Source organism: Brachyhypopomus gauderio, chromosome 16 (genome assembly GCF_052324685.1).
Source record: "Brachyhypopomus gauderio isolate BG-103 chromosome 16, BGAUD_0.2, whole genome shotgun sequence".
In the NCBI taxonomy this organism is placed as follows: Eukaryota; Metazoa; Chordata; class Actinopteri; order Gymnotiformes; family Hypopomidae; genus Brachyhypopomus; species Brachyhypopomus gauderio.
In genome coordinates, this window is record NC_135226.1 from 22,202,482 (window position 1) to 22,226,305 (window position 23,824).

At 48.6% G+C, this 23,824-nt stretch overlaps 2 protein-coding genes across 4 annotated transcripts in view; both read right to left on the reverse strand.

The window, feature by feature from the left end:
- The window catches only part of vmp1 (vacuole membrane protein 1), a 12,878-nt gene extending 8,648 nt beyond the window's left edge, over positions 1-4,230 (reverse strand). The window contains exons 1-6 of one of the 2 annotated variants that reach the window (XM_076976507.1): positions 4,108-4,230; positions 3,452-3,537; positions 3,031-3,163; positions 2,717-2,807; positions 2,380-2,490; positions 211-378 (exon numbers count right to left, since the gene is read on the reverse strand). In XM_076976507.1, coding sequence (XP_076832622.1) covers positions 211-378; positions 2,380-2,490; positions 2,717-2,807; positions 3,031-3,163; positions 3,452-3,530 — 582 coding nt within the window. In that variant the 5' untranslated portion in view covers positions 3,531-3,537; positions 4,108-4,230. Of the gene's footprint in view, positions 1-210; positions 379-2,379; positions 2,491-2,716; positions 2,808-3,030; positions 3,164-3,451; positions 3,637-4,107 lie in introns of both variants that reach the window. The other variant, XM_076976508.1, reaches the window with a different exon arrangement.
- A 139-nt stretch (positions 4,231-4,369) lies between these two features.
- Positions 4,370-22,717, reverse strand: cltcb (clathrin, heavy chain b (Hc)). Of its 2 annotated transcripts, XM_076975847.1 has the most exons (33): positions 22,428-22,717; positions 21,293-21,500; positions 18,990-19,258; positions 18,694-18,855; positions 18,493-18,606; positions 18,097-18,270; positions 16,187-16,384; positions 15,915-16,115; positions 15,654-15,806; positions 15,427-15,549; positions 13,860-13,997; positions 13,567-13,731; positions 13,204-13,384; positions 12,937-13,100; positions 12,719-12,844; positions 12,477-12,619; positions 12,121-12,355; positions 11,799-11,921; positions 11,454-11,599; positions 11,172-11,355; positions 10,891-11,083; positions 10,602-10,759; positions 10,332-10,496; positions 10,060-10,167; positions 9,745-9,912; positions 9,302-9,451; positions 9,075-9,206; positions 8,869-8,979; positions 8,607-8,777; positions 8,284-8,505; positions 7,419-7,439; positions 5,664-5,739; positions 4,370-5,441 (listed from the first exon to the last, which is right to left on the reverse strand). In XM_076975847.1, the coding sequence occupies exons 1-33, from the start codon at positions 22,467-22,469 to the stop codon at positions 5,308-5,310; spliced, it is 5,058 nt and encodes a 1,685-aa protein (XP_076831962.1). In that variant the 5' UTR covers positions 22,470-22,717; the 3' UTR covers positions 4,370-5,307. The 2 variants fall into 2 exon arrangements, with proteins under 2 accessions (XP_076831962.1, XP_076831963.1); XM_076975848.1 differs by lacking the exon at positions 7,419-7,439 and having other exon boundaries at positions 22,428-22,716.
- Positions 22,718-23,824: the final 1,107 nt, after the last annotated feature.

The following is a 23,824-nucleotide window of genomic DNA, read 5'->3' on the forward strand; positions in this document are numbered from 1 at the left end:
TCAATTATGCACACAAACTCAAGGATGAATTTCAGTGGCGTGTGACATTATGAAAATGATATTACACCAATTCCAATTAACTGGGGGAAAAAAATCTTTAGTTTTTAACCGACTGTTGCTTTAACCAGTGAGGTGATTACTGAAGACGTGTCCCCGCGGTTCACTACTAACACCGTCGTGGAGATGAAGGTGTTAACACTACATACTCACCCACATACAGGCCTCCAAGCGGACCTTGGACATGATGGTCCAGAGAGAGACGCTGTCTGGAGTGGTGTCCTCCTCTGGACACATGATCTGGGCCGGGTACGGCGGCTCAGGGAAGTCCACGGAGCCACACTCGTATGCAGCGAGCGTAACGGAGGCTATATGGGGGCCCTGCAGGAGACACGTGGGGCCCAGTGAAGCTCAGAACATCTCAGAACATCTCCGTTCTGACGCACGAGTGCATGGACAATGTTTCTCTGGGATGAAACGTTATAGGGTAAATAAAAGCTTTCTGAAAACAATGCAAACATGCCCTGTATGCGTATGGCTGTATGTGTGGTTGTATGAAGATACTGGTGCTTTAGTAGAGGTGAATTTTTCCTTGTGTGTGTGTTTTTCCCCCCATTTTTCATTTGGCAGGAGGACTGGGAGTAAAACCACTTAACTGTACAGGGATGTCTCCCATGATGTCTTTGATCATACCACTTTGTCAATTCCTGTCTGGTAGAGTAAGACTCACAAAAGCACCCACCAGTAGACTAAACACAGCGGCCGTCGTTAACTCAGCCACTGGAGAGACTGCAGTAAAGCACTGAGGTCATCTTCTCCCAGGGCGTGTGGGCAGGAGTGTACTCCATCAACTTCATACGTTCCGTGGGTAAAGTACGTTGCAAAGCCATGACACACTTCTGGGTTCGTTTGGCTGGACACACTGGCCAGAGTCGACCGCCAGCACCCAGCACGGGCCAGGTGGGGTTTTACTACTGCTACAGCGGTTGCTTAGGGCAACAGGAATCTATACTGTAGCTAGAGTCACTACAGCGGTTGCTTAGGGCAACAGGAATCTATACTGTAGCTAGAGTCACTACAGCGGTTGGTGTTGTAGGAACAAGCTACGCCCTTCCAGCGAAACACTGTTGAGATCAGCAGCAGGACACGCGTCTGCCACAGGACAAGAACGATCTGGTCTGGTCAGCTGAGGGGGCGCTACAGTCAGCACAGCTGATCTGATTATTATTATGTGAGTTCCTGAGTCTCACGGGGGGGGGGGGGGGGGGGGGGGGGGCTCATAACCGCCAAAATAACCACATTTCCCAGGCAATGACGCGTCAAAAAACCCCTCATACTGTATAGCCGGTATTATTACATTTTTTGCCGATATGTCCGATTTGCGGTTGAAATTGAAGTTTAACACTTATGTCAGTGACCCACTACTAGATAACAGTACAGCTGTCAGACGAGTCCATTTTAAATGCTGGAAACCTGTGCAGCAAACTCATTCGGCCTCAGATTTGTTGAGGATTCAGAATATTTGTTCTGATTAATTGCTGACTGTGGCGCAGAATGATGTCAACCTCTGCCGTGTCAGCGCCCTGTAGGGGACACGTCATCCGTGTCTGAAGGACAGACCTGAAACCCCATCACTCTGGCTGGTTCATGTCCCCGTGTGTCCACAAGCCAAACATGAAAGCAAACCACATGCGAATCATCATGACTTCACCAGGGTTGTCCAGAAATCAGCGGCTCTCGCCACCATCTGACAACTGACTCAATGGGAATGAGTTGTGTGACCAAGCGTGAGAAGTTCAGATTTAGAGGGGTGAGACTTCCTCAGGAGACACACGGGTCCAGCAGGCCTGGGAACCCCATTCTACTAATGGAGAAGCCTTTCAGAGAACAATATATGGACAAATAGTAATAAAAACAGAATAACTTATAAATGTAGCTTACATATTAACTCATAATATAATAATGCATAAGATAAATTAGGATAAACGGGGTAATATTGGTGCTCTAAATTTGGAAAAGATGAAAGTTGATATGAGGTACAATCCAACTTCTATATTTAACCATGACAAGTTACAGTCTACCTTCTAACTGCAACCAGTCATCAATAATAATAATAATAATAATAATAATAATAATAATAATAATATTTTTAAAAGTTTTCATCTATATAGTGCTTTTCACAAAAAATGCTTTACAATGGAAAGGGGAAAAATACCAGACACATCAACTGTAAACAAACACATCAGAAATACTCAGATACTTCAATATGTCTGAGGTGGAATGGGAAAAGTAGAAACAGGTAGACTTCAGTGTCTAGCAGTTATGCCAAATTCAAGAGTCCTGCTCCTGCTGCCTCCCCTCTGGCCTCCGAGAAGCTCTTACCAGATACAGGAGGAAAGTGTGAAGTCCTGTGCCAAGACCCACTGAAGACAGAATCCCCAGCCCGACCCAGTACGCACACCACAGGACCCTGTTCTCCAGGTACTGAACATGCTGCAGAGAGGGAGAAACACAAAACCACCAAACACAACGGTGAGCGGCTGGAAGGCCACGAGCCCTCAGCCAGTCTGCTCACTTCACACAGTACATGTGTTAGTTGAAACAGACTGAAGTGCTCTGTGCCATTTCAGAAAGGTTTTAACACGATGCCCGATGTGTGGGTGGAGGAAAGAAAACGGTTCGAAGCGTATGTTAATAATTGTGCGGGGGGGAAGCTGACCTTCTGGTGTGCTCCCTCTATAGAGTAGGCCGCTGAGAAAACTGATAAAAGCACCAAGATCAAGAACACTGCCCACCTTCTCTGCCACAGCCTGCAAACACACAGCAGTACACAGTTAACATGGCCATCCACCACCTTCCTGACAAACAGAACTGAACGATAACGCAGTCTCTCATGGGTTCTGCTGAAACGGCTGTGGCCTTGTATGAGCAAACGCTAGGCTACTCAGCACACCGTGTTAATCGCCACACAAGGTTCAGCTCCTGAACGCATACGGAGTTGAAAAATTAAAGATATGAAAGCTAAAAACTTACTTCCATGTCCACTCTTTAAAAATGATGAGGGTTTCTAATAAAAAATACTGCAGTGTAAGGACGGGCCTTCTCCACAGCACTAGAGAGACACGCTCTTCTCTGTCTTGCCGTTTCCTCTCTCTGACTGACGCATCTATAAGAGCAGGACACATGTTCACACATGTGTCAGCACCAGCCATTATAAAGCCCTCTCATTTCAGCCCTCACAGTCACAGGATCAGAACACAACATAACCTCTTTAAAAGGTGCAAGAGCAGCACTACAGGCAGAGGAAGATGGCAGCTGTTTACACATATACAGTAGGTCCACGTCTGTTTATCTGATCACAGCAGTGTTATCTAAACGCGACCCTTGACCAGTAAAACTGGAATTATGAAAGTCCGTTTATGACTAAACACAGGGCCACCTGCACCATACCGACCTGTAACATTACCGTTGCGGTTCTCCTTGGGACCCAGGCGTTTCTGCGAGGCTTCACAGTGAGCTCCATATTCGGCCATCTCACCACTGTTTTCAACCCGGTGGAGGCGAAAAGAAGGGGCAGAAAGACTGAAAACCGGGGAGTAACGGGGGCAAACGTCCTGCCTGCTCACATCCACGTTTAACCTAATGGCCACATACAAGCAAACGTCCTGCTTCTGTCTTGTGTACGCCACAAAAACCCCCCAAATGTATTTATTTAGTCGATACACTAAGATCGTATCGATACAATATAATAAAGGCGAGATTAATCGGGACACCGTGGGCCTCACGAGTGTGAACTACACGAGCTTACACACGCTGGAGTCAATACGGCCGGTCTGAGGAGAGAGATGTGAGACGAGACGGTGTGAGGTGAGAAATGAGACGATGTGAGATGAGAAATGAGACGGTGTGAGATAAGATTATTTAATGTGGACCCGGGTTAGCTACGCGGCTAGCGCTACACTGTCGTTGGTTTTGGCCGTCACACCTATAAAGATGTGTGTGGTCTCGCAAAGCAAACACACGCGGCGCTCAACACGGCTATAATCATATATATATTGTCGTATATTTAGTTCTATATTCACTACACCACAATAATAGTAACACGTATACCTTGAGCTCCAAGCTCTTGACGTCTCCTGCCAATGTGGAACCTGAGGACACCAATACCGGTATTGCACTTCCGGAAAATGGACGCCCGCTTTTTACATAATAAAAGTCACGCGTACTTCGCCGAAATATTTCACCAACGATTCATTCAGATCCAATAACTCGCGTGTTTGAAATGTTAGATCACACGGATCGTTTCCAAAATATCACACATCATTCTGAACGTGTCTAACGCAGAGACAGAACAATAACACAAGATATCCGATTACCATGGTTAGATGATTTTTCATTTTAATCTGAGCAAGTTTACAATCAAGCCACCAAAATGATCACAATCCTGCAAATTTGTTGCCTATTTGTTCAGCGTGTGTAATACACACAACAGAACTTAAGGGACGAGCAAGGGACCCACTTCTATAGTCATTCTTCTGTACACTCAACAGTGAGCAGGAATGTCACAAAACCAGGCATACACAAACCTCAACACAAGGAGACAGCAGGGAGAGTAAACACACACAAGTCTTTTATCCCTTTGCTCATTTATGGAAATGGTATCACACAAGAGTCACTGTAGAGAACACAACAAAATATCACCTGTTACACATGGAGTGGATGCAAGAGTGTTATCAACATCATGGTTGATGGGGAGACCGTTTATGCTAAGGGATTAAAATTGCTTCTATAATGACGCCTGTATGGACGTAAAATCCCATACAGCTACATACCTGTGTAGAATATCTGATTATTACTTAGTGTTGCTAAATGTACCCATGTATGCATACGCTCAAATTCAAATAGTTTTTTAAGCCTTTTTTCAGAATATACAACAATGAAATGCAGTATAGAGACAGACAGTGTAAGCTTTCACGTACAGCACATCAAAATTAGGAGGTTCTACATTAGTTTCCTCTCATGACAGAGTGCAAATCAGATGCTTCACAACATATGTTAAGGTTAATTGCTGTTCCCCCTTTAAAAAGAAAAAAAAAATTCATCTTGTTAAACAGGTCGACTTAAATATGGAATGTAAAATAAAACATGGTCCAATTATTTTCTTTAACAATGAAATGAAAAAAAAGTCCTTCAATGTATTTTAAGGAAAATAATTTAAACTTTGAATGTGCAACCCTTTGTGAGCAGAGCCACAATGAGCTGGTGAAGAACTTGGAGTGACAGATGGAGACCGGGGGGGAAGGGGGGGTTTCACATGCCGTAGCTGAAGCCAGGCTGTACCGGCTGGGCGTAGCCGGCTGCGCTGGGGGGGTAGCCGTAGCCGTAGGGCTGCTGTGGAGGTACTGCAACGTTGGGGCCTGCAGTTAGCATCAGCTGGGGGGTGCCTGCAACACAAGGGCACACGCACATACACAGAGCCTTAATACAACCACACTCCAGGAGCGGGGTTATTCCAGGTCACTGTGGGAATACTTTCAGATGTTAGTAATGCAACACAAACTCCCAGTTTGTTCTCTTTGTGTGAAAATTAAACATGCAAATATTCGCCTAATGCCAGAAGTTTCTTTCAAGTCTGATAATGTTGTGGAGCAACAGAGGGGTCCTACCATAAACGATGGGCTGTGCTTCTGTTGCCTGTTCCTCCTCCTTCCTCAAGGACTCGGAGGCGTCCAGCTTGTCCACCTGAACAAGGCAGAGAGGGACGTGGAGGCAGAGGGGTGAGGTCAAGGCAGGAGAATGACTAGATCCAGCACAAACGCCTGCCTCGTCAACAGAGGAAATGACTGATGGATGGGACCATTCATGGGAGATGCTCAATGCCAGGCCTGCAGCAGCGTGCCAGTGGGCTCAGGGTCTAACGTCATTATCAAGCTCCTTGGCAGGACAGTCGTACACCCTGGTGAACGCACCTCCTACTAATGTCATCTAAGCTCTAGTGATCACCCAGTTTTTATTTTTGCTATTTGCAATTACAATAATTTACAGGCAAACTTGGGTATTTACATGGAAGTATGCCATGAAATATTCAACCTTATCCAAACGTGGCAAAGTGAACAGTTCATGGTCCCTTCAGTCAGTCACTCAGTAGCTCTTTTGAAACGGTACATATGTAGAAAACAGAACCCTGTCATTTAACCTGAAAGGACATAGCAATGTGATGTAGGTAAAAGCTTTAAAAAGGTTCAATCACAATCACAGTCAGCCCTGTAAATACATCAATTACAGGAGTTACAGAAAAAGGAAACTTACAACTCTAATGTAAGCCTTGTGGTCAAATATTTAAACTTTAAAGTGGAGGGGAAAAAATTAGGGAAAATGACCATAGCAGATGAGAAGACTGGTTGCTGAATGTTGTAAAAAGTCCAGCTCAGTTATCAGGATCTGCTCCATTAGGAAGCGCACACGTTTGGGTTCGGTTCTCTACATACAGCCGGTGCGTTTGGGTTCGGGTTGTCTACATACAGCCGGTGCCGACACTAAGAAGCTCAATGATCGTGTTTGTTGAGCACGGCCGAACTAGGTCAGCGAAGTCGAGGTTTCGTCGAAGGAGGGAAAGAAAACCATGCCAGAGGTAGAGCTGTTATTCGTTTAGTTCAGAAGAGTGCATGAGAGGAGAGGCAGAGGAGAAAGTGAAGGAGTGACGGTAGAGATGAATTCATACAGCCAGTCAGATCTTCCAGAGACGGGTACAGCCAGCAGCCATGTTCCCTAACCTACACACGGTGCCACTAACACTACAAAACATGCTCGTCAATTCTCTACAGCATACAACACAGTACTGGCTTTATCGTTTAACGGGAGGACCACATTTTCTCGTTACTGTAGACAGACTTTAGAATGAGGGACTAGTGGTAGAAATGATTCGTGCAGCTTTACGATTTTCAGTGACGACCGCAAGTCACGTCAGCGGCAGTAATTGAGCCTGAAAATGTGGTCACGTCATTTTGCTACATCTACACTCGTCATAGCTAAATCACTTACACTGCAGTCCACAACTGGATTATAGAAGGAATTTTACAGCAGATTTTAAAGGCATCACAGTGTGCAGAAACCAATAAAAGTCCCATGCACTGCGCCCCACTGGATTATGGGAAACGACGGCAGCTCGGGAAGAGCGAGGGCTACGTCAGTGGCAGACTGCAGGTCAGTGACGTGGACACCATGTCTCTCCATCTACAGGGCTGAGAGAGCCGCTCGCATCCACAACACAAGGTCAGTACTGTAGAGGAAACTGGAGGAAATACTAGTCAAAGTGTAGGAAGCAGCGGTGTGACATGGGGGGGAGGGGGGAGGAACTCATGCAGACTCCTGAAGGTTCAGTCCTCCACACTACAGGGTTCAGAGGAAATAAGAGCCTTCACCTTTTCCTTAATTGCATCAACCTGGAAGGGAAAGTTAAGAGTAGCAGCTTAAGAATATAAAGCAAACTTAACAATCCAGTATTGAAAATGCAAGAAGAGAACCAATGAGGAATAAGTGATAGTGTTATCTGAAACAGCAGGAAAACAGAAAGAATAAAAATTTCCCCCCTTAATTAAAGGTTGTGCTGGTTATTACATAAAGGCAGTGGCCAGATATCTAAATAATTGTTTATAGAGATAAAACATCCATTCCCCCATCACATCCCGACTGGCTAAGAGGTCACAGTCAAGGTACCCAACTGGAACTTAAAACACTTCTCAATATATCTGATGAATGACAGATCACATGAGAATGTGTGCAATCTAAATACGTTATTCCAGTTCTGTTTTATATACATATATTTACCACCAAAATTGTCCTTAAAGCAGAAGTTGAAGACCTGGGTACAAAATGTGATGCATTTCAGTTAGAAAATCTATAACTCTCTCCACACTATGTTGGGCTGTATGTAGAAAAAAATAAATAACTAAGAGAAAATGAATTTTATAATGAAAACAAATTGATTTTTTGAACATATAGTGTTAATGTGCAGAATGTATGGTGATGCTTTTTGATCAGTATGGACTCATTTCAATCAAACAAATTAAATGTATCCACAAAGAACCTTTAACCTTTTTATGGGTGCACAAGATTCACACCTGCATTACAGAAATTAAGTAACTTTAAAAAGAGATGAAAATTATTAATTTACGCAATCCCCTTCACATCAGAAAAGGGCCCCCAAGTCGTGCCCCCCCCCCCCCCCCCCCCCCCAACCCGGACATCTTCAGCCCCCCAACACCGTGACCCACGCCTGCGTCTCACCTTGCTGAGGTACTCCCTCATCACCTGGATGAAGTAGGGCATGGAGAAGTCCATGAGGTTGTGCCTCCAGGCGGTCTCCAGCACCACGTCGGGCCGCAGCAGGTCGTAGCAGGTGAAGAGGCAGGCGGCGAAGCACTCCTTCTTGTCCTCCTGCAGGAACCACTGGAGAAGCTCCTCCGCCAGCTCCGTGTCCTTCGACTCCGCCGCGTACTGCGTGGCGTCCTGCAAGGGAGACGCACACGCGTCACGCTGGGGTCAGGGGGCAGGACGCCCACCGGGACACGCCTGCGAGGAGACTGTAGCGGGCGGGTGTGGGGCGGTACCTTGTAGAGTTTGTCCTTCTTACACAGCTCCACGCTCTGCTTCCACCGGTTGTTGCCTTTGAAGAGGTAGGCGGCGATTCTCCTGAACTCGATCAGCTCGTGCTTCTCCAGGCTCTGGGCCAGGGAGATGTTGTCGAAGTTGTCGTAGGCGTCGATGGATGTGCGCAGAGCCTGTGCAAAAGGCGAGAGTGAAGAGTGAACACTGGCCTCCACAGTCCTTTACTGCTGCTGTGTTTAGTCCTACCACAGTCTCGGTTCTCACCTGGAAGTCCTCCTCGCTGATGAAGAGGTTGTTAAGTGCTTCGTTTACAGATTTGTTGTTGTGGTTCTGTACAGACCGCAGGTACGGTTTCACCAGGGACAACTGTTTGACCTGAAAAACACATCAAAATAACATACACCAAAGTAAAGTAGGTTCAAAAGTGGAACGTGACCTTGATGGATCATGTAAAGATGAGCGTGGGCCACCTTGCTGAAGAAGTTGACGGCGCGGGTGTGGTCCAGCCTCGGGGACAGCACGATGAGCAGGTCATTCAGCAACATGGGCTTAAACTCCAGATAAAACTGAACGGCTTTGTAATACAGCTCCACATTAGCCACCTGAAAGAGGCACAACACAGTCCTGAACACCACAGCAGGAAACGGAAGCGACCAATAAGAAGCCTTGAGGAACAGATCATAAACGACGGCGTTACCTTGGTGACGATGTCTTTGAACTGGCTCTCTTTCCAGGCGTCTGATGGGTGGTTCATCATGGTGAGGATGGCGTTATCGTATTCCTCGTACTTGTCATAAAGGAAGACCAGCTCCCCCCACAGGTGGGCTTGCTCTGCTGCCCTTAACACCTGGTGCACAGGTCAACAACCATGTAACCAATACGACAGGACCGTTTGGACCATGTAACCAATACGACAGGACCATGTAACCAATACGACAGGACCGTTTGGTCCATGTAACCAATACAACAGGACCGTTTGGTCCATGTAACCAATACAACAGGACCGTTTGGTCCATGTAACCAATACAACAGGACCGTTTGGTCCATGTAACCAATACAACAGGACCGTTTGGTCCATGTAACCAATACAACGGACCGTTTGGTCCATGTAACCAATACAACAGCTGGGATCTCTCGTGCCTTGGGGATGTTGACCCTGGACCAGAAGAGCTCCAGATGCTCCCTCATCTTCTGAGGCTTGAACTTGGAGTAGAGGATGGCCAGCTCGGTGAACATGCCCATGTGAGCACGCTCCAGACCCAGGGCCGCCTCCAGCATGGTGATGAGCTCCTCGAAGTAGCCACGGTCCTGGGGAAGAATCACACGGCCCGGTCAGCACTGCTGCCACGACACCCCAGGTCCAGGTCAGGTCAGCACTGCTGCCACGACACCCCCCCCCCCCCCCACAGACACTCTTTGAAACAAGGAGAACAGCTGCGGGCTGGACGTGCGGACCTGGTAGTAGTTGATCAGCTCCTCGAGTTCATCGGCGTGGACCACGATGTGCAAGCCGCACATCTGGGCAAGACGAAACTCCTTCCCGTCCACACAGGCAAAGCAGACCTGGGAAAGGACGCAGTTTCTCTCCATTAACATTGACGCAGAGCAGATGAGATGATTCAAGAGGCCAGGCAAGGTTCTTGCTCGGAGAACGACCTGCTCACATCTCACCGACGCAGCGGCCGTGTGAGCAGAACCAGGCGTGCTCCTCAGGGTCGGGCTCTCACCTCTTTCCAGGTGCGTGTGCTGTTGGCCTTGCGGGCCCCGTCCACCGCGGCCTGGTACTCTCCCAGGTGGACCAGCGTGGACGCCAGACGGCCGAAGTTGGACACGTTGTTGTACAGCAGCTTGGCTGCATCGTACATCTTCTCATCATAGCACCGGTCGCCAACCTTGGAGAAACAGCCCACAGGTGTTTACATGCAGTGAGCGCAGAGCGTGTGGCGTGCGGGGGACAGCGAGGCGTACGCTGGGCCGGATGGCGGCGGGACCGGTACCTGCTGGATGTGGGCGTTGTTCGGGCCGTTGACGAACTCCTCCAGCTCAGCCAGGCGATTGGTCTTGGCCAGAGCGAAGATGAGCTCAGTCTCTACGTAAGACTCACGCGACTTCTTACGTGCCATCAGCAGGAACTTCACCAGATCTTCCCAGTTTCCTGTGGAAGGCGCACACAGCCCCCCACCACAGTTCACACAAAGGTTCAAAACATTAAGACGACGCTTCTGTTTGTCTTTAGCCTTACAAATAGAGTATCAAAGAAGTCACCCTCCATGTGGCCAGACCTACCGCTCTGGGCAGCCACCTGTCCCACTTCCATGTAGGCCGACGGGTCGTCCGCCTTGATGTAGGAGTCGATGGCCTCCTTCACCAGGCCCTTCTGCAGCTGCGCCTTGGCCAGCTGACTCCACACGGCCGGCTCGTTGCAGCGCTCGGCGAACTCGTAGGCCCGGTCCAGGTTCCCGATGTGCTCGATCAGAACCTGAAGCAAGAAGAGGGCGGTCAGGGTGTGCCAGGTCAACGATGGCAGGGCGACGGCCTCCGAGAGCAACGGTGCAGTCGAGACGAACCTGCACCGCAGACGTGTTCACGTCGAACTTCCTGAAGATGGCAAATGCCTCCTCGAAGAGCTCGTTGCTGATGGCGATGTTGGCGATGTCGGGGGCATCGTAGTTGTCCAGGCGATTGATGTACTCCATTACGCGGGTGCGGTCGGCTTTGATGGCCGTCAGAATCAGGAGGTTCTGCAGATTCCTGAGGAGCAAATAAAGAGTAAAGGGAAACGTTAATAAAATAAAATGTATTCATCAATCGTCAGAACTGACTGCAACCTAGTGGAGCCCCGAGCCAACCTGTGTTCGCTGAAAACAGAGTTGTCCAAGACGATCTTCTCGAGGAGCTCAATGAGCTCGTTAGGCAAGTCTGCAGTCATGAAGGCCTTGACCGTGACGGAAACCTCTTCAGGATCCTGCGTCTCAGAGAGTGCAGTCTGTACCACCTGTAAGGGGGGGAGGCATTTTAGTACACGAGAGCAGAGACAGTGTGTGCTGGAGGTGGTCACTCTACGGCCTGGCTACCATGACAGAGAGCTGCTGTGGTCTGCTGGTCAGATACCTGGTGGTCCAGGTGAGGCCAAGCACATGTTCACTACACCAGCAGGTCTCCTAGTCAAAGACCTGCCATCCAGAACCCTGTACCTGGTCGATCAGGGGCCTTCTGAAGGGGTTGGTCTCAAGGAGAACGCTGGCCCACAGCTCAGGGTCCTTACGTCGCACCAAATACCGTGAGAGACTTTTAAAGAGGGAGTTTTCATTGCAAACCTGTGCACATGGGATAAGATGAACGTGCTTTAGTTTTAAACAAATACCTTTGATTTGTACTTCAACATTCAATAAAAGATGCTACGAAACATTAATCGGCCCCGAGAACTCGTGACCTTCGCAATAAAAGCCGTAACAATCACTGGAGCCAAAGCCTGTTCAGGACATTTATCCCAGAGGAGAGGGCGAAGATCCTCACATTGATGAGCTCCTGGTCACACTGGCCTCGTTCATAGGCCACGCAGGCCAGGTGGGGGTCCCTCTTCTCACAGTACTTCCCCACCACACGGCTGTCGTAGTAGGGGTTCTCCCGCAGGAAACGCTCCGGGTTGTTGTTGCTGTCGATGTAGATCTTGGCCAGAGCGTTGTGAGTCGCAGGTTCCTCACAGCCCTCGTGGATTCGGGCCTCAAGCCAGGGCAGCAGGAGCTTCAGCCTACCACACACACACACACACACACACACACACACACACACACACACACACACACACAGGGTGAGTCCACAGTCACTGAGCTGTTGCTGCTGTTGTAGAAGCTGGCGCAGGTAGAACGTACCTGTTCCTCTTCTCAACCTCGGCCACGAGCTCGTCGGTGGAGAACTGGCCCCGCACTACGAGGATCAGGTTCTTGATGACGTCCTCGGAGCAGTCGACATCCAGCAGGCCGCCGATCACCACAGGTAAGCGGCTGGGGTTCACCTGAGAGAAACACCTTCCTCAAGGCGACTGGCTTCCACCTTTAACACGGTATCTACAGAGGTTTGAGTTACTGTCTCGGTGGCCCATGTTGGCTCTTACCTTCTGCACGTAGATCTCAATGTACTTCTGCAGGTTGTTGCGGTACAGATACAGGACCAGATCGTGGACAAAGTCAAAGCGATCGCACACAATGATGAGGGGCAGCTGGTCGGTCAGTTTGGCCTCCTGCACATAAAACCATCACACACGGCTTTGACAGAAGACGGTTCATGTGTGCATAGCAGGTGATGGGAGTTTTTATTAGGAGACCCGTGTACCTTCAGGAAGTTCTTCACACGCTCAGGGTCGTAGCAGTTACTCTCTCTACAGATCCTCTCCACCTCCTTGATCTGACCAGTTTTACACGCAGCCTGAATGTACTTGAAATGGACCTCTGGGTCCTGACTGAAGTTCACAATGGATCCGAGGAAGTAGAAGAGACCTGTGAAGGTACGTGGTCAGACATTAGGAGCCCGAGTCTTCTCCAGACGCAGCTGTCCACAATGTCCAAGTCGAGCAGAAGATCCACGAAGGTGGAGGTTTACCTTCAAAGCTCTTGAAGGACTCGAAGAGCTCGGTCAGGGACTGGGTGGAGAGCTGCTCGTGGTACTTGGAGGCCACCTGCACGCAGATCTGGAGGTTCTGCCTGATGTTGGCGGAGAGCATGGCCCTCAGACACTCCAGGGAGTCCTCCACCGACAGAGAACCAAAGTAGTTCACCAGCCACTGCAGGCGAAACATGTACCAGTTAGTGACAGAAACAGAGTTAGCGCCGGACCAGCGGTGATTAATGAATACATCCCAACACACAAATGAGGCCAAGCTCCCTCTAGCTGGGATGCTGTCGCCACGGTGACAGGGAGTCAGACGTCACAGTCAAACACGATAATGTGGGCTGCAGCTCGGACCTCTGGGTTGAGCAGGTGGGTGTGGACCACTGCGCGTTTGATGTCGTACAGGTCGGTGTAGTGCTCCAGCGCCCTCTGCAGGAGCCCCGCCTTCTCACACAGCTGGGCCACGTGGGCTCGGTCGTAGTGGGTGAACATCTGGTTCCCCAGAATGGCATCAGCAACCTGGGGGTGAAAAGACACAACATTTTTATACCCAGATGCAGTGAGACTCTGGCTCCAGCAGGTGGCGGTGTGAGTGGAGAGGCTGAAGCCGTGGGTGAAGGTGAGGAGGGAGCAGGCTGGAGCCTCACCTGTGGTGCGTGGATGAGGTTCATCTCCAGCAGACGGGTCTGCAGGGGACCCTCGGTGGGCCGGTTGTTCTTCAGGGCGTCCAGCAGGAAGGACGTGCACTGCTGGATCAGGTTATACTCCATGAACACGTCCACGATCTGAGAAACAAACGAAAGTGAGCCATCATCACTTTCATCAGCGAACACAACTACTGAAAAAGTGACGGGAGAAATGACAAACGTAACAATCAAACGAGACCAACGGCTAGAAAGACTCAACACAGTAAACATTAACATAACCCTAAAAACCTGATGAAAGAGAGAGGGATATTAAAGGCATATTTGTTGCAAGTGTGGCAAGCTTATTTATTGGTCTGGCAAATGCAGTGTGGTGTCTGGTATTTACAAAAAACAAAAAATGAATAAATAAATAAAAGGGTTCTCTTTCCCAGAGGACATCCACTTCATCAGACCACGTAACTGTCACAATCTGCGTTAGCTCAAACTAGAAATGCCTGCCAAGGACAGTTTTGGTCACGTCACAGCACACAGGCGGTATATAGCCGCAGTCCCTCTGGGGAGACAAACGCACAAACTGAGACATTTCAGCACAAACAAAATCACCAGAAATCCCATCGACCACCTCAGGACCAGCTGAGGTGCAACATCGAGCATATAAAATCATCCACATTGTTTTGGATACAAAATATTCTCTCAGTGTAATAACATTGTAGTATAAAATCACCCTTAGTCTCAAATGAAGGTGGTGTTTGTTTCAGGGAGTGACTGCCCATGCTGGCCCATATCTGGAGATTCAGTGTCATATCTGCAGACCGAGGAGTACCTCATGTTGTACAAGATTTACACTGTATCACCAGAACTACAATCAGTAGCAGTAGCTAATCTCCAACTACTCCCCACCAGTTCTATACTTTATCACCCCTCTGACCTTCACACACCTCTACAGATACCAAGGAACTAACTGCTGCACACCAACCAAACAAGCTCAAAGAGCTTCACACTCAGTGGATGGTTTGGTCAATAAATTCACAAGGTCCTCATGAATCATTTTAGAGGAGTCAAACATAAGATAACCTGGAGAAAGAAAATGATTGAAAATTATATGCAATTCTGTCCCACAAGCACCAGGTCAGAAATCCAAGCCACTACCATTTTACCACCATCGATTTTACAATTTTCACTACTGGTGTCCCTGAAGGATGAGGTCATGTGACCTTGCTGGGAAGAGAAACAGGCAACAGCATATGGTAGTCATGGACACCCCAAGAAATTAAATAACTGATGTAATTAAAAAAAAAAAAGTGTGACAATCTTGCAACAATATACTGTCGTAAGCAAAAAATTCTCTCAAGGTCAAATATTACATCCTGATAGAAGACGGTTACTTCCAGATTAAGGACAATAACATCAGGAGATGGAGAAACAGACGGTCAGGATAACAGACCACAGCAGGCGGCCACTCTGCACGGAGAAGCTTCACGACTACAACAGCGAGACAGAAGATGGAGAACAAAACACTGAAGGAATCTGGTTCTAGACGGGCAGGGGGTCACCAGAGGTCATCTACCTGGGTGATGTCAGCCAGGGGCTCCTCGTCCTGCACCAGCATCTGGGCGAACTGCAGGCCCTGCTCGGGACTGATCCGCATCACGTTCCTCAGCAGGAAGATCCAGTCTGGAGTGTAGCCCACCTGCAGCACCGGCCGCCAAAGCCCAGGATTCAAACGGTCAGTTCACCAACATCATTCAAGTATTTGAGCAAGCGCGCGTCATCTGTATTCTCCTGGAAACCCACCTTTCTTGCATATAGTACAATCTTCTGGAACTGGCCGGTTTCGGCGAAGCACTGTATGACTTTGTTGGGGACGTTGGCCCGTAGGTACACGCTGAGAGCAAGAGTGGGATCCACCGTCTTCACCAGATCTCCAAGTTCCTCTGAGCACTCCAGCTGAACCAAGGACACAATTACTCACAGCAAACAAAAACATCCATTCAGCACACTCAATACAAATCAAACAGCCCCACACACACACACACACACACACACACACTCTACCTTGTCCTCTTTGAGCCATTTCTCCAGCAGCTGCTTGCGTCCCTGCTGCAGGACGGGCCTGCACAGCTCCAGGGACTCGAACTTGTTGAGCTGGCCCTGGTCCAGCAGGATGCCGAAGTACTGGAGCAGCGGTGAGGTCTGGCCCGGCTGGGCCGGCACGCTCTGGAAGCGCCGGATGGTGTCGGGGGTTCTCAGAATGCCCTGGGGTGGGGGACAGGGCAGGGTGAGCTGCTGCAGCCGGAGCCGTGAGCTCTGCCCAGACTCAGACGTACCTTTGGGGCGTTGGCCGCCACTTTGGCCGCGTCCGAGTAGTTGCCGGCTGCAAAGAGGGTGTTGAACTTGCGGGCGAAGAGCTCCTCGGCGCCTGCCAGGTTGTTGCGCACGGCCATGCGCAGGGCCAGGTCCGGGTTCTGCAGCACGTTGGTGATGTAGGGGATGATGTTCTCCTCCTCCACACACACCGACAGCACCTGCAGGAACACAGAACCCCACAGGATCGGTGAGCACTCGTGATGAACCACCATACACAGAAGGCCTTCAGCACCATGGAGAGCGGCGAGGACAGCGTGAGTGTAAAGTGTGGGAGATGTTCACCACGGCCCTATTTACCCTGCTCACTACACAGGGTGCCCCAGCCGCTCAGATTACCCCCCACAGTTCAGAGGGTTCTCCACGAGGTCCAGATTACCCCGCAATCCTAATTAACCCCTCAGGACAGAGGGTGCCCCCCCCCACCACTACAAAAACAGATAACCACAAAAGTGAAATAAGGCTAGTCATTTCATCTCAACCAAGATTTGGGAGATGGGGGGGTGTATGGGGGGGTTTATGTGGGGGTTTATGTGGGGATGCTCAAACATCTACCCATGAGAAGTGCTCTGCTTTTGGTGCAGATTATAAAATGTAAAAAAATAAACGCACATACGAATATGAATCCTAAATAAACTACACAAGCGGGAGCAGCACATGGTGGATCCATCATGATCCGTCCTCCCTGGTCACGGTAGCAGACCGAGCAGCTCAGACCGCAGGGAGCCAACAGATGCACGAAGAGGATTACAGCACCGTCACCTGCTCACACGCCCGTCACGCCCGCAGGGACGACGCCCACCCGCCACCGTTATTATCTACAGGGAGGCCTCCATGCCCAGGCTACGGGTGGGGGGGGGGGGGGGGTCACGCGGACACACAGGGCCCAGAGAGAGTGGGCCACCAGGGGTCACGTGGACACACAGGGCCCAGAGAGAGTGGGCCACCAGGGGTCACGTGGACACACAGGGTCCAGAGAGAGTGGGCGACCAGGGGTCACGCGGACACACAGGGCCCAGAGAGAGTGGACCACCAGGGGTCACAAGAAGACACAGGGCCCAGAGAGAGTGGGCCACCAGGGGTCACGCGGACACACAGGGCCCAGAGAGAGTGGGCCACCAGGGGTCACGTGGACACACAGGGCCCAGAGAGAGTGGGCCACCAGGGGTCATGTGGACACACAGGGTCCAGAGAGAGTGGGCGACCAGGGGTCACGCGGACACACAGGGCCCAGAGAGAGTGGGCCACCAGGGGTCACAAGAAGACACAGGGCCCAGAGAGAGTGGGCCACCAGGGGTCACGTGGACACACAGGGCCCAGAGAGAGTGGGCCACCAGGGGTCACAAGAAGACACAGGGCCCAGAGAGAATGGGCCACCAGGGGTCACGCGGACACACAGGGCCCAGAGAGAGTGGGCCACCAGGGGTCACGTGGACACACAGGGCCCAGAGAAAGTGGGCCACCAGGGGTCACGTGGACACACAGGGTCCAGAGAGAGTGGGCGACCAGGGGTCACGTGGACACACAGGGTCCAGAGAGAATAGGCCACCAGGGGTCACGTGGGGTTCAGCGCTGCTGGGCAGGACGGGCAGAGCCACAAAGGAGAACGATCACGTTTCCTCACGCACGCTGCATATTTTATGGAGTCTGAGCTAGAAAATAATTCATCACCTGGTGGCATCCGGTTACAGTAAACAGCACACGCACACGTCTGTCTCCAGCCACCGCTTGCTTCCACAGTTAACAGCAAGCCAACAGACCCACGCACAGGAGTTCACAGAGTCGGCCAACATTCTCGGGTCCAAAACCCCGAACCCGAGACAATAAAACGAGACCCATTAGTGGGAACCATGACAACCAGCACCCATTTTACCTGGCCCTTTCTGTTGACGCCGATGATGCCGGCCGTAGCCTCGTGGGGAGCAGTAACAAAGATGGTCTCGCCACTAATCCTGTTCATGTAGATACAGGTTCCTGTTTCCAGATCATACAGGTGGATGTAGCCATACTTGGTGATGAGAAACACCACATCCTGCTTGGAGCTTATCTACACGTGCAAAAAACAGAACAGAAAATAGCCACGTTTACACCTTGACCTTTTACCATAGACAACACACATCAGAGTAGATCTCAACACAACATAAGAAGTGTTTTGAGAAATTGAGAAAGTGGTGTAAACCATCCTGTGAGAAGAGCCCTCTGTATCCAGTGATCAGAGGAGGAAGGTGTGGACCACGGAGAAGACAGCAGCTCAGAGCGTCCGCAGTACCTGCATGGCCACAGGGAAGTCGTTCTGGGCCTCTGGTGGGAAAAATACATCCACAGCTTTCTTTGGGAAGGGCTGGTTGCCGTTTGGAGGCGTCCCGACTTCAATAATATGCAACTGAAGAAGAAACAATAATCACGTCGTCATAATAAAACAGACGAATCTGTGGCTGTTACGAGCAGACATGACGGAGCGAACGCTGACCTTTCCCCCGGCCTGACCCCGCACCGCAAAGCAGAACAGGGTGGATTCCTCAGAGTTCCCCTCCATTTTGAACTGTGCAAAGCCGGCAGCGTGGCCCTCGATTGGCTGGGACACCTTCCTGTCCACGGAGTACAGCTGCATTGCCCCCACCACACGGTTTTGCTGGGGAAAATTTAAAATAATTGTTTAATAATAATATTTAAAAGACAAAAGGTGCGTTAAAGCACAACCACACACGATTCTGTCAGCCCTGCGCCCAACCTGCACACCCAACACGGTCATTCTAACTGGACTACCTGTGCCGAAATCCCAATAAGGAGAAGCCACTTCTGCTTGGCGTCGGTGCGGTAGTTAATGATCTGGCAACCCGCTAAGCTGGAGTGGCGGTCGAAGACTTTGACGGGCTGAGAGTCTCCCTCCATGCTCCAGTGATAGACGGCGTTGTCCGTGACGAGGGCCACGGTGTTGAGGGAGATCCACTTCCAGAAGGTGACGTCGTCAGTCATGGTGTGAGCCTTCATCTTACTCTTCATCTCAATGTTGAAAATCTGAAGGGTTTTCGCAGCTGAAATTCAGAAAAGGCAAACTGAACTGAACATTTTGTAGGTGTATTGAAACGATCACACATATATATATATATATATATATATAAACACACAGGTAAAACGCAGGGTGGTACCAAATGCTGTGTTGTGACATAAGAGAGACGCAACTATCAGAAGTCATAGGTGCAAAGACAGCATGACTTCACACAACAAACAGTTGCAATGCAAAAATGAAGCGTTAAGATCAACCACGGCAAACATGTACACACACCCAACACTGTTCTCTGCATTCAGTTCAGTACGTTCATCTAAAACTTATGATACAATAGAGCAGCAATTTCCCCATTTATCCAAATTAAATGTTTAAAGGGAACTTCTGTTTCTTGACTCTTGTCTAATAAACCCAAAGAAATATGCCAGATCACAACAAAATGTGTGTTTTTCTGAAAAGAGTATGTAACTACATTTCTATTATAAAAATCTTTAATATTATTTATGCTGCATTAAAACACTCATTTAATCATTTCCATATTTCTTATCCACATATATAGATGTGCTTGAGATTTTGGAGTTTTAACCTATGAAGCTTCATGTAATGAGAGAGTACAGCTGCCTTGAAGTAAGATCTGAATGCAGATGGGACCAGCACAACATGAGACACACATATCAATACGTTTTATGTGAGTTTCCAGGGTAATGTGCAGCGTCTCAAGTTACAGAGAAGACTCTCCTGCACTTCAAACTGGGTTTTACTCTCCATGTCCACATCCAGCACAACATCCTGCTTGCTGTTGATGGATTCCACCTGAGCTGGGTGCACACGTCCCTTTTACAGCACCAAGGTGGGGTGTGTGTGTGTGTGTGTGTGCGCGCTCCACTCAGGTAGAATGACTGCGAGGACTTTGTCAGTCTGATCTCACATACAGGCAACACAAGTGCAGAGCTAGCTAAGGGTAGGCTTGTCCTGATCCGATATTTGGATCGGATCGGCCACCGATATTTGCAAAAAAATGTGTATCGGTATCGTATCGGAAGTTCAAAAAGCTGGATCGGGACATCCCTAGCTAAGGGTCCTCATTACGTACTGCATGCACACGACCACAACTGGTGCCAGACTACATAAAACCTGACAACACTGAGGCGCTTTCAATCAGTGACTTAAATACTATCGTGTTCAACAGTCGTGAAGTTATCAGCTAGCAGCCAGAACTGCCACATCACACCAGTCAGAACACAGGGCCAAATATTTACATGAGAAAAGCTTAAAAGATACTAATGAGAACACAGCATTCCCATACTACAGAACACAGGGATGGGGATGGGGAGTGTCTGCTACTGCCTGAGTCTACTATATTAACTATACTTACAATTACACATTTTAGCTATAGTGTATTTAATTATGCTATATAAATCAATGCATTATTATACTGCACAAGTCAGAAATAATTAATTCAATTTTATAATTAACATTTAATAATTTCTGACAAAAAAAAACCCTAACCCTAGCTGGAACAGAAAAATAGCTCATTAGATCCTGTCTAAAAGAGATATTACATTGCTATTTGTGTAAAGTGCAACCCTGTGCCCACACAAAGCTGACCTATCAATCAATCTAAAAGCTATTACATTTCTCCCACATTTCACAATAAACCCCCCTCCCCACAACTCAGGATATATGAAATTTAACTCACCGTCTGCAAACATAAGAAAGCAGTAAAAAACAAAAAGGAACAAAAACAAGCAAGAACAGACAAAGCATTTATGACAGCAGGACAATTCCAGTGAGCACTTCACTATTTTAACACAAAATTACTGAGAGAGGCAGGCTGAGAGTCTCCAACTGCAGCCTTTATAGAAAACAAACAACATGGCTGTGAATATGAACTGAAACATGAGTGGACGGTGTATTTCAACATCATTTAACTAGGAGACACACAATGAGATACGCAATATGTTAACATGTGTTTAATATGGCACCCAAATAACATTCAGAACAATATGATGTAACCGAGTTAATCGGGTGTTTTTAGGAGGACATGAACACGGTGTCTTACCTTTAAGGGCTATTACTTTGCTTGCCGGGTTCATAATGGCACTATCTGCTGAGATGGGCCTGCGAATAGGGTTGTTGGGGTCATTCATGTCAATGATGACCACCTGGGCCTGTTCACCAACCTTCTCCCGCACACAGATGAACTTATCAGACTCCATGGTGAGGGTGCTGAAGCCAATGTTGGCAGGGTTGATACCCAGGTTCTGGAGCTGATCACGGAGAACAGGAGACAAAGAGGCACACAGTCAGGACAGAGGAAGAGGAACACACAGAAACAAAAAATAAGTATTCAGTTCCTAACAGCATACACTGGCCCTATTTAACTTTAACGCACCTAAAGGTATTTATAATTTATAACCAAATGACAAGAATTAAGGATTGTCACTAAAATCTGCATTGTCACCTTGTTAAATTAGAACAGATTTATGTGAGTATTCAGTGTGATCCAGTGTGTCAAGACCAATGGACAATAGTATATGAAATTACAAGTCAAGTCACATTCGTGAAGAATGTCACGACATGTCACGTTTATTTGTTTTCCTGGACACCAACCACAACACCTGCACGTTCGTCCCAGCTGTCTAAAGTGTAAATACCCAGTGGCTAGCTGCCTAGCGCTATTGGTCAATGTGTAAAGCTGTGAAACACGAAAAAACACAATTTTGTCGCTGGACACATCGAACAGTAACAGATACACCAGCGACGACAGCTGCCCGTCCACACTGACGCTCTACCTGCCACTCAACACTTAGTTAGCTATATTACCAGCGCAGCCAGCTAGTAACGTCAAACCTTCACTAAATGAGCCCAAACACACTCCCCAAATCAACTAACTAACGTTAGTTACACGTTACTCGTTCATTTTGCGTGTGTTTTTAGGGCTTGTGTCGATATTGTTCTCCGAGCCAAGCGGCTAGCTGTGAGCTAGCCTGGCGCGAGCCGAGCGCACGAGAGGTCATTCATTGCGCTCGCGCGCTCGGCTAGCTTAGCTTAACCTGACGGGTTAGCGGTGCTAGCCGGGTGTGTGAGGGGGGGGGGGGCTTCGGAGTTGGGCTCAGATATTTAACTGTGCCTCTCCGAAGGCGCCGGGGTGACCCGGCGGCGGGTCGGAGGGGTGACCCGGCGGGGTGTCCCACCTGAAGGTGCTCCTGGAAGCGGATGGGCAGGATCTGAGCCATGGCCGCCGGGCTAGCTGGCGAGCTAACGCGCTAACACCGCAGAAGATCCGGACGAATGCGAGCGAGGGAAAATGAACAAGGTGAAAATTCAAGAAAAAAATAATAATCCACAGGTGTGCAGGTTGTTTAAAGCGGACGGCGCCGGTTCCACCCCCGGGGACGGTGAGGTTCTCCTCGCTGCTCAGACGGACCCAGAGCTGAACGGCCGAAACCCGCAATGGCGGCGGAAACAGCGTGAACGCGGAAGCGCCGTGGAGCTCTGCGGCGGAAGCGGAAGTTTTAAAATGGTGAATATCGCGGACAAGTGGGTGTAGTTTTATGATACGGCCACGAACGTATAGTGAGTGACTCTTTGAATGTGAGCTCTAAATATTGACATTAGTTAAAAAAATTAATTAATTTAAATACCAATGCAATCATTCATTTATTAGTTTTTTTTGCCACGTCATTTAGCGTATGTGTACGTCAGTTCCGGTGACGCGCCCAGTCGTTTGACGTCATCGGCAGGTGAGCCTCAGGTAGTGACGGTAGAACCTTCGAGAGGTCGTGTCGACTGAAGCGATTGATTAGGAAATGAGGAAATGATTAGGGAATATCCATCCACAGTGACATCTTGTGGCCGAGTACCTTAGTCTTTATCGACAAAATAAACTGATTTCATAAAATGATACAGAGCGATGGAAACATCTTGGGTCTTTTGTGCAATGCTTCATTAGGTTAAGATCTGTATGTCACAGCATATTACCATATGTTTTACATCTTGATGTATGTTATGATTTGTATTAAGGGATATTATATGTCACGTATTTGTGGGGAGTGCATGTGTTGTGAATGATTATAACGTTGGTTTTAGGGAGTATTTAGAGAGACTCTGAGCCTCTGGAAATGTTGAGACCACTAGGTAGAGTGGTCAGAATTTGTTCTGGTTGTCAAGAAAATGGCATATCACTGCTAGGTAGACATCCAAGTTTGATTTTGTGTACATATACTGTATGAAATAATACTTTGGCTTTTGTCTCTACTGTATCATCTTTGCATTTTTGATACTTGGAGCACAACATAGCTTTAAGGGCATTTCTCAGTGGAAAGATGCATGTTTGGTAAGGTTCCTTGACAAACTGTCTGAAAAAAAGGTGAGAAAGTGCATGCATTCAGGTTAAATGGGTAATACTACAGAACTTACTTTATGCCAGTGTCTTTGGTCACTGGGGAGGTTTGAATGGATCTTGCGGTGTTGGGGAATGCTTGCTGACATTATAGACAAAATCTATATGCCAATGGTACCAGCGGGGTGGTGTGCAACCTTAGTCACTTGGATGGTCAATGTGGATTTTACGGGATTTGTGCACTAGTGT